This window comes from Anguilla rostrata, chromosome 10 (assembly GCF_018555375.3).
Source record: "Anguilla rostrata isolate EN2019 chromosome 10, ASM1855537v3, whole genome shotgun sequence".
Classification (NCBI taxonomy): domain Eukaryota; kingdom Metazoa; phylum Chordata; class Actinopteri; order Anguilliformes; family Anguillidae; genus Anguilla; species Anguilla rostrata.
In genome coordinates this window covers 34,350,431-34,359,903 of record NC_057942.1, presented here as the reverse complement: position 1 = coordinate 34,359,903, position 9,473 = coordinate 34,350,431, and the positions used below count along the sequence as shown (strand labels likewise).

General features: G+C 41.5%; 1 protein-coding gene across 1 annotated transcript; it reads right to left on the bottom strand.

Moving 5' to 3' along the window:
• Positions 1-414: 414 nt before the first annotated feature.
• tmem175 (transmembrane protein 175) lies at positions 415-7,926 on the bottom strand. The gene is made up of 10 exons (XM_064296671.1): positions 7,582-7,926; positions 7,124-7,162; positions 6,909-7,006; positions 6,595-6,646; positions 5,623-5,658; positions 4,268-4,351; positions 3,714-3,878; positions 3,246-3,324; positions 2,863-2,998; positions 415-2,448 (listed from the first exon to the last, which is right to left on the bottom strand). The coding sequence occupies exons 1-10, from the start codon at positions 7,777-7,779 to the stop codon at positions 1,782-1,784; spliced, it is 1,554 nt and encodes a 517-aa protein (XP_064152741.1). The 5' UTR covers positions 7,780-7,926; the 3' UTR covers positions 415-1,781.
• Between the last annotated feature and the right edge of the window lie 1,547 nt (positions 7,927-9,473).

Sequence of the window (9,473 nt, the reverse complement as noted above, 5' to 3'; positions counted from 1 at the left end):
ACTGTCAGTTCGCATATCACATTACATACAGAAACATCTGATCAGTTGCCTCTGCGAATCAGCTATTCTGGATGCTAAGTGTCAAGCGTGGCCCAGAGTGACTGTTGCCTTCAACTGGTTGCCAGGTAGCCTGACAAAGTGAACTTGGTTCCCCTGAGCTGATCATTTAAAGCAGACCTGAGTACAAGCTCAACTATGTCTGCCTTCCATAATGGCCACAGGGCTCAGTACAGTCAAAGGTCCTCATCAGTACATTCCTGTACACTGAGAAAATGTATTCAGATTCATGGTTCATTCCTAGTTCATCAGATTGCACCAATGTTACATTTGTTTATGTCATGTAGACATGCTCATGCATGGAAGAAACATTAATCAAACGAGGTGAAAATCCATAAACCACAAAACAAGAATGCATGCTATGTAAGCACAAGCTCAAGCAGCTTTGTGGAGTTTATTCAAAAGTACATATATTTTCAGTTTGACTTAGTGATTATTCTACCCTTTCTTCCCTTATAGACTGAAGCACATGTAACATCAAGTGTAAAAAAATATATATTAGAAAATAACCTTTGTAAAAAAAAAATAAAAAAAAACTAATGGTCCAAAACTCCTTTTTGCAACACACATACAAAAATAAACATGTCAAATGACAGTGAAATTAAGTGCCTTAAAACAAGGACATTTACAGAAATAAAATATTACATGATAGACCCTAATGGGATAAATGAATTCTGTTACCCAAATACAACTGACAGATACACGACAACGTCCCTTTGTGGATAGACTTCTACTGAAGGTATCCAGAAGTCAATAATCTGTCATTACACTTACGAACCTACTTACAGCTAATGGCATCAGTAATTTAAATGGAATTGCTTCTCTGTTAATATCTTTATTTAAGAAATATAAGTATTAGCCTGAAACTTTGACATTTTATCAAATCATTATGGCATTCAAACAATGTACTTTTACTATCAAACTTGTAAAGTGCAACATACCCTCCTCCATTTCATACAAAAGAAGTGCAATTATTTGACCGTTCCCCACTTGACTTACAATACAGATACATTCCAGTCCACACTTTCTTACTGTAGTTTCCCCACACCTCACTCCATTTAACTAAGCACATATTGGTCACTTCCGAAACTTTACCTAGGAGAAAAAAAATATCCCAGTAACCTCAGGCACTTACATATCTGTTCAAATGATAAATTGGTGAAATATTCCCCTTGGATATTTTTTCCTCTTTCAACTGAGAATGTACCTTCTCATTCAAGTACTCAGAAATACATTCATGTCTTAGCAAGCCGATACCTATGACTGCTTGTTTCATCTCCTGTTTTAATGTCAGAATGGACCTTCAGGGTACAATACATTAGAAGTGATGTACTGAAAAAATGGTGCTCTACACCTTCTGTGCACACCCCAAAAATAAACATGGGGCTTAAAAAAAAAAAAGTGAAAGCTAATCATAAAAAGTGACATAATTCATCAATGTCAACACCAACACTTTCATTTTCATCTATAAGAAGGCATCAAAAAGCAAGACACTTGAAAGCAGAAGCGTTTTATGGAGGTCTCAGCCAATGATGGGGGACTGAAGCTTCATTGACCCTATGATGGGTGGAGCCACCATGTACACTCAATGACTCGGTGACTAGAACCAGTCAATGTGTGTTTTGTCATGGAGTGCAAAGCGTTTGGATTGGTCCACCCAAGTTTTGACTGACAACACACAGAATCTCCGCCCCATTAGAGTCCATCTTTGCTTTCAACCAATGCTAGGTCTCCACCTCGCTGAGAGGCTGACGGGGGTCCTCGTCTTCCGGGGGGCTGCGCATCGCCCGCCTGATCGACGAGAGGAGTCGCCGGAGCAGCGACAGCCCCGCACTCACCAGCAGGCGGAGCAGCAGGAAGACGAAGGGCACCGTGATCTCCATCAGGTGGAAGATGGGGGCGCTGAAGCGGCTTAGGACGCACGTGAGGACGAAGGTGCCCAGCGCCACGCACGGGTAGAGCGCCAGCTTGGCGAACATGAAGGCGTGGTCGCGCCCGGCGAAGCGCACGTAGGGGTGGAGCGCCGACCTCTCGCCGAAGAGCGCCGTCACCCAGATGGCCAGCTGGAAGAGGCCGGCGAAGAAGATGATGACGCAGCTGATCTGGATGGCCTCCAGCTCGTTGCGAGAGTTGCGGGCGAACTCGTGGGTCAGCTGGTAGGCCAGCGGGAGGCCGCCCACGAAGGCCAGGGAGAAGGTGTTGAACAGGCCCATGAGGTGGGTGGCCCTGGTCACGTGCAGGAAGAGCGAGTGGTGCACGAACCACAGCAGGCCCACGGTGGCGAAGGAGCCGAAGTAGGCTAGGAACTCAGGGCCAAATTCCTTCAGGGCGTCCACCAGGCTCCCACTGAACTTCTCCTGAACCACCTTGGGGTCTGGAACATTGTCTTCACTGCGCACAAACACCACAAGGATCAATGAGATCTATAAAAGCAGTTCCACCACCACAGGGTCAGTCCCAAACCTATGCATCCCTGACTTAACACCATCACAACTCAATAATGTGGGCTGACCGAGGCTTCGAAACAGAAAAATCTGGGACAGGGCACATTCACAGAGCTTGTGTGACTGTCAGGAAAAACATTCAAGAATGACTTAATGCCATTAAGAATAATTCATATAGTGTTTTTTGCACTCATCTCTGGAGTAAACTCCATCAGTGGTTTCATTTGACTCAACTTTCTAACACACCCATTTTGTGACATTACAAAGGACCCTGATTCCACAGAGTTTCTCTCTCTTTCTACGCACATCTATAGTGTCAGCTGTAGCCCTTCTGATGCACACGTGGCAACAGGCAACCCACCATATGTCTAAAATGAGGAGCGTGGCCACTATGGCGTACACCCCATCACTGAACGCTTCCACTCGTTCTTTGCTGAGCGGTTCGTCAGGGTGGTAGGTGTAGAAGGCCATAGAGTCAGTCGGTTCCTCAAGTCGACCTCAAAAACACACACGTGATATAACATTTTCAGTACTTCATTTCCTCCACACCACACAACTCATTTGGTACTCTGTCATCTTAGAATATATGTATGTTGTGCTATATATAGTATAACTAAAACAATTCAAGCCCCACCAAGTCTAGGTTCTCATGGCAAATAAGAAAACTTTCTTAACCTATGGAAAAATAGTTAAGAAATTTTAATTTTAAGATGAAAGATGAGATTTCAGCCTTCTGGTTCTTACCAGTTGCCTTGCCATAACACCATCTCGCAGACAGAGAGATGTAGCGAAGGAATATCACAATGGCTAACAGGACATATGACTGCAAGGCAAACAAAAGACAATAGTTTCAGCACAGATAAAAGAAAGAGCAAATCAAAACTTAGCACTTACAGAACATTGTGGGCTCTATTTTGGAATGGGCAATGCAAACAACTTTCTCCTTGGCTATTATTTTGTCTCGGCAGATTGGATGACCCACATATTTGAACTTTATATTCAGGCTACCTCCAGACAAAACATGGCTTGGTGTTTATCAGTCTCTTTGATATTGAGCGCTTCCTGATAACTAATGTAGTTCACGCATGTACAGATAGCCATTTGCCTATAAATAAGCCTTTTTCATTTTCCTTTTAAAACAAAACCTTAATAATGAGTGTGAATGCATACTTCAAAAAATAAAAACAAAAAAATCTGTCAACGACCACTTACCACAGGGGAAAAGATGAAGGAAAAGATGACAGCCAGCATGCACAGGACCGGCACCTTCGAAATAACCTTCAAAATGTGCCACTTGTAAAAGGTTGGATTCTCAGACATCTGTATCTGTTCATTGAGGAGGAAGGGACGGCTGAATCCATACACCACGATAATAGCCTGTGAGAAGAGAGGAGAGCCACGGTCAGAGCAGCCTCCTGGATTTCGGCAGCCCTAAACAACCATGAACCTAGGGGAACCAATGGCGGACCACGGGGCAGGGGAAGATGGGGTTGTTGTAACGGTAGTGAGTCAGTCCTTGATTTGGAAATTGCAAAACTGGAAATAATCGAAAATGCTATTGTCACCCTGTGAATACCCTGTCTTTCAAAAAAAATTTTTTTTAATTATTTAGAACCTGAATTGTGGGGCCCACAGATGCTTGTGGCCCTTAACGATCACATGGAGCGTTTATGCCAGCAGCTAGACTCCAGCTGCTGTGATGCTAATGTGGCAGTGAAAGGCATGCTGGAGCGTCACCGTGGAAACGCCGCCAAACGGCACCTTACCTGTATCATTCCGATTACAATGACGCAAGTGCAGAAAAGCAGGATCCCCAGGGTGTTTTCTGGGAAGGTGGCCATCAAGGAGAACTGCAGCGGAGAAAATTCAAAAACACAGGCATCGGCCTTCGACCGGCTCACTGTTCCTCTAAGGTGTGCCCTGCATGTGCAGCTAATTTTCCTCTATTGCAGCAGTAATTCAGGTGCAGGTACTTGACTGAGGCATGAACCTGCGGTGCTGGAAATATGCACTGCAAAATTACAGGAAGCCTGGTTTGGTTACATTCCAATACCACTGAAAACAGCAGCTTGTTGTAAATTGGGCTACAGCTGCGTTTATACAGACACTTCCAGGGAGAATCTTGAAGGAGCATTCAATGGCCGAGGCTAAAGGAAGACACAGCTGCACCCAATCATAGAGAAAAAAAATCTATTTATTCATTTACTTCACAGATTCACTGAATCTCACCGTCACCCTTCTTCTTCATCTGTAGTATTGTAATTATTATTATTATTTTTTTTTGTAATTATTAAATCTGAGGGTGGCTCCACTGCCAAAATATTTTAAGTTGCGTGTTCGACTATCTCACGGTTCATACTCTACTCACACTCTGGTCACACTGTAAGACGATTATTTTCTATCTGCCCATGTCATATCCAATGAATGCTTTCCCTTTAAATAAAAAAATCAGTTCTGGCATTAAATTTAAATATCCACTGTACCATGTACAGTAAGCCAATCAGAAACAGGCCCATAAGCCACCACTCATTATTCTGTTTTTTCAGTCTCTCCATTTTAACTTAATTTTGAAGGAACTGTATCTCAGTTCTTGGTTTTGTGCAGGACTTCAAAAAGCATTCATGCTCTTGTTAAAGATAGTTGTACTCAGCTATGAAGATGAGAAGGTACTGTGCGCATAAAACTTGTGCCAGGGGAATGAAGTAGTCGACAGGACACTATTTTATCTCCTCATATGTTCTTAAATTCTTAAAGTTAAATTTTCTTAAACTTTAAGTTTAAGAATTATCGTTGAACCATTAAACTTTAAGTTTAAACTTAAAGTTTAATGGTCTAGCAATGCTTCTACCAGCAAAGGTTGCCAGTGAGCATAGGTGTGGCAGGTAAAAAATGTCTCATCACCATACTTAGATTAATTAATTCATATTTGTAATGAAGACAGACAAATGAAACCATAAATTAAACTGGTGACATATTCCGAAGGGCCTTGGTATCATACAGATCAGAGAATTAAAGTATTTTTAGATTTTTGCTTCAAGCAGAAATAAATCCTCTGGTTCATATAGCAAAGGTCAGGTTCCCTTATTTACCCCCCACCCCCTTCTTTATTAGTCATACTCACAGTGTATGGAAGAAAGGTTATTAGCATCATGCATGCCTAGAGAGAGAGAGACAGAGAGAGCGAGAAAGATACAGAGAGAGACTCAGTGTCACTGTACAGGCAGCAAATGCCTTTGAGTCAAGCAATCAGGCCAGTGTGTCACTGTCAATGGAAATAAAATGATGCAATCTCCTCCAGACCAAGTGTTCTTAAGCACTAGGCAACTACTGCACATCAAGAGTTGCTGAGTTGAAAGTATGCGTCTAAAAAAGGTACTGTATGCTTGAGTAATGGTGCATAAGGGTCAAGTCTGTGACAGGCTTGCAAGAGTGACAATGTACAAGGAGTCAATAACGATGCCATTTAAACACCTTCAGTAGGTTTATCTGAAGTATAAGATCACACTCTTTCTTTATTATGTATTAATCTTTTATAGAAAACATACATATATTGTTATCATTTTGGTCAGTCACATTGTGCAGGTGTATACTTCATGAAGCATGCATGTAGCTGTTTATTTATGAAACCCAAGTGTCCACTTGGGTTTCGAACCTGAAGCCTTAAACTCCCATGCCCAGTTCAATTGATACTTACTCATGAGCTTATCCAAACCACTTACTGCATGTGTTTTATGTATTTTAGATTATTTTATATATCACCCACTTCATACAGCTAGATGTTTACTGAGGCAATTCAGGCCATGTCCTAGTTAAAGGGTAGAGCAGCTGTGCCCCACCTAAAATGTAAACCTGCAAGCCCTGTATTACAAGCCCAGATCCTTATAACCTATCCCGGGCAACTGCCCATAAACTAATCCATGACCACTGTTCCTCCTAGTATGAAAGGACTTCCATGCCTACGAACAGGCCCTTTTGATCAGTCAATAACAAAATCATTTGAAAAGGTGTCCTGCTATCGCTGTTTTTTTCATCGAATCTTCACTGTATATAAGTTTGCTAAATGATGAGAAAATCTCTCTTCAATTGAACTTACTAGATTTAACAGCGCCAGGCAGTCGTCAATGTGCTCAATTACCTGAAACAATCTGAAAAAAGAAACAGTTCGTAAAGGAGATGGTTGTCTGTCTGCGGGACTCAAAATTAAAATGCGCATACTTGTGCATCTGCTGTAAATGCAGTGCGTGTCGAACCAAACTGATTTAATTCGGTGAATTATATCCACAATGTGCAAGATTAAGCATGAAAAGGGAACACATATTTAAATCTGATAAAAATCTGGCGGTCTTTTATCGCCATCCTAACTCCATCGTTCAGATTGCGTGTTGCCACGGTCAGCGTGTTTCATACCTGATATGCGCCGCCCATGCTACAGTGACAATCAAAAACGTCATCAGGTAAACAGCAACCTTTGTAGAAATTAGCTGTTGCAAACTCTCAGTCAATTCCTAATCCACAGAAAAAGATGAAAGAGAGAGATGGCAATATAATATAATGACATATAATAATGTAATATTGTTCTCAGGGACGCTTTTTCTTTGTAAAGCATAACTGATTAGTCCTACCTCGTCCTCTTGAATTTTAGTATGTGCAACAGGTAGTATCTGCAAAGGAACATAATATTGCAAGATAAGTTATTACTCTTTAAGAACGCAAAAATGTTGTTACTGTTGTAAAGGAATACAAGTGCACAGACCTACGAAGGGTGACTGTGACATAGTTTAAAGGATTGCGGTGTTACTGTAACCATCTAGGGTAAAAGCAGGGAACTGACTTGTCATTTTACAGAGGTGAACTAGTGCAACAGGTGTAACCGCCTCCATTTAAGCAGGGAATTTTCTTGCTACGTAGTTACAAGTGCGCCTTATACGTGCACAAAATATATCCAAATGGTTTTGCAAGCTGAACATTACGCGATGAGAAACGTTATTTTGTCGAGCAATCACATCGTTTACATATCAAATTGTTACTTCGATTCAATGCTCGTGGTTGTGGGGGAAATTTGGCAACTGTTATTCCCTACCATAACTGTTGCTATGATAGAAATCAGTGCATCACTGTAAGCAAGAAGGCGGTGTGACGACTGCGTGCTGCTATGTCCATCCCGGTCCGACGGCGTGAGACTCTCCAAGTACGAATGAGTACGGCTTGCGCAAGCCCTGGTCTTCTCCTTTTCGTCTTCTGCATGGCAATCCATTATTTCATTATTGTTCTCCGCCATGGCGTCCGCTCAGACAACTCTCGGCATCATGTAGCCTATACCAACAAGCACACTGCAGACCTTATCTGAACGGCTTTTGCTGATACAGAAACAGGGAAATGAGATTCTTGGAGGAAATGACACAAAGCCTCGTGATTTTTCCGCTTAAAGAGCCAGGTGAATCACTGGCGCATTGCAATGATCGGAGTGACGGTGTAATTAGAACTATAAAGCGCAGGGGGATATTGTGTACGTAGCCTACTGCACTTAGACCTGTTTCTGAATATTTGACACGATTTCAGTTCCAGCTTTCTTCCATAAAAAACAATTTAACCATGCAAATGTATTCATAGTTAGTGTTTTTTATTCTCATACAACGAAAAACACAAACTCAATTTGGTCGTGTTATTTGGCCTTTATTGGGGGCATGTACGGAACTTCTACAATGTCACAGATCAATGATTATCAAAGTAAATGTATGATTTAAGCATATGAAAGCACTAATTCCCATGGTACAGACTCAATGGCCACATTTTAAATAATGGTTTAGTCACTAGAAAGCAGCTTGTTTTCTTGTTTGATTATATTTTTCATTACATACCTAACCTTTAGAAAAAAATAACTACCCAACTCATGCACTACAAAGGATGCAGGCAGTCTGTCTAAGAAAATTGTATCACTCTGTTTCAGCAGGTGTTTCCAGACCTGTTGAATATTTAACATAATTTTTGGACAATTAGCAGGGATAAATTCAAATAAATAAAGAACAAAAACTAAAAACCTAACTAAAAACAAAAATGTTTGGCAGAATGCACAATCGGGGAATGGAAAGTGTTCAGGGATTACCAAGCACCACCGGAGGGTGCTGTTTTCAAAATAACGAGTCACACAGAGCTCTCACAAGATCTGCACATAGCAGTGTGGCAAAATAATTAACAAAAGAAACTTTAGGTGTTTTAAAAAGTCAAGAGCTTAATGTTGTGGTAACATCTTTCAGATGAAACTTTAAATAAAAACCATGACACCAAAATTTCATGACAGTTAATAAGACATTTAAATAAAAATGGTTTAGGATTAAATAAACCAAGGAAGAGTAGACAAAAATAATATTAGGTATTAAGAGACATTTATAAGAAATCAAGTTTAAGGCCAGACTACTGCATACAAAATACAGAAGACACAATATTTCATATCTGCCATTGGATTATTACATGAGGTTGCCCACTTCAACTAGAATAACACAACTGAATGAATAAATATATAAATAAAACGAGGAATAAATTACCACAAAATACTGTTTACACGCCTCAGTTAAGGAAACTAGGAATCCGCTGATGTAGGCCGAAGGATAATCAGGTGATTGGACTCTGCTCCCTAGAATGGAGAGGGGGAGCCCCGCAGAGAGGAGCAGATGGGGAGAGACGTCTCCCCCTTCTCCTGGAGTGACTGGTACGGTGGAAGGGGGGGGGGTTTTCTGAGCCCCCCAGAGGGACTGTGGCGTGTGAAGCCAGTGGGGGCGCAGTCCGGCACAGACATCGCCCCCGGCCATACCGTCGGCGGTACACTTAACCACATCTCCAGGCAAGGCCTTGGCTGATTAACGCTGTTAACAGGGAATTCTGGGTATTTAATTATTCAGGACAATGGTCACTATCAGACTCTTGTTACTGTCAGTACTGTTCCAAAAATATTAACAGGCATTTTTATGGGCTTTG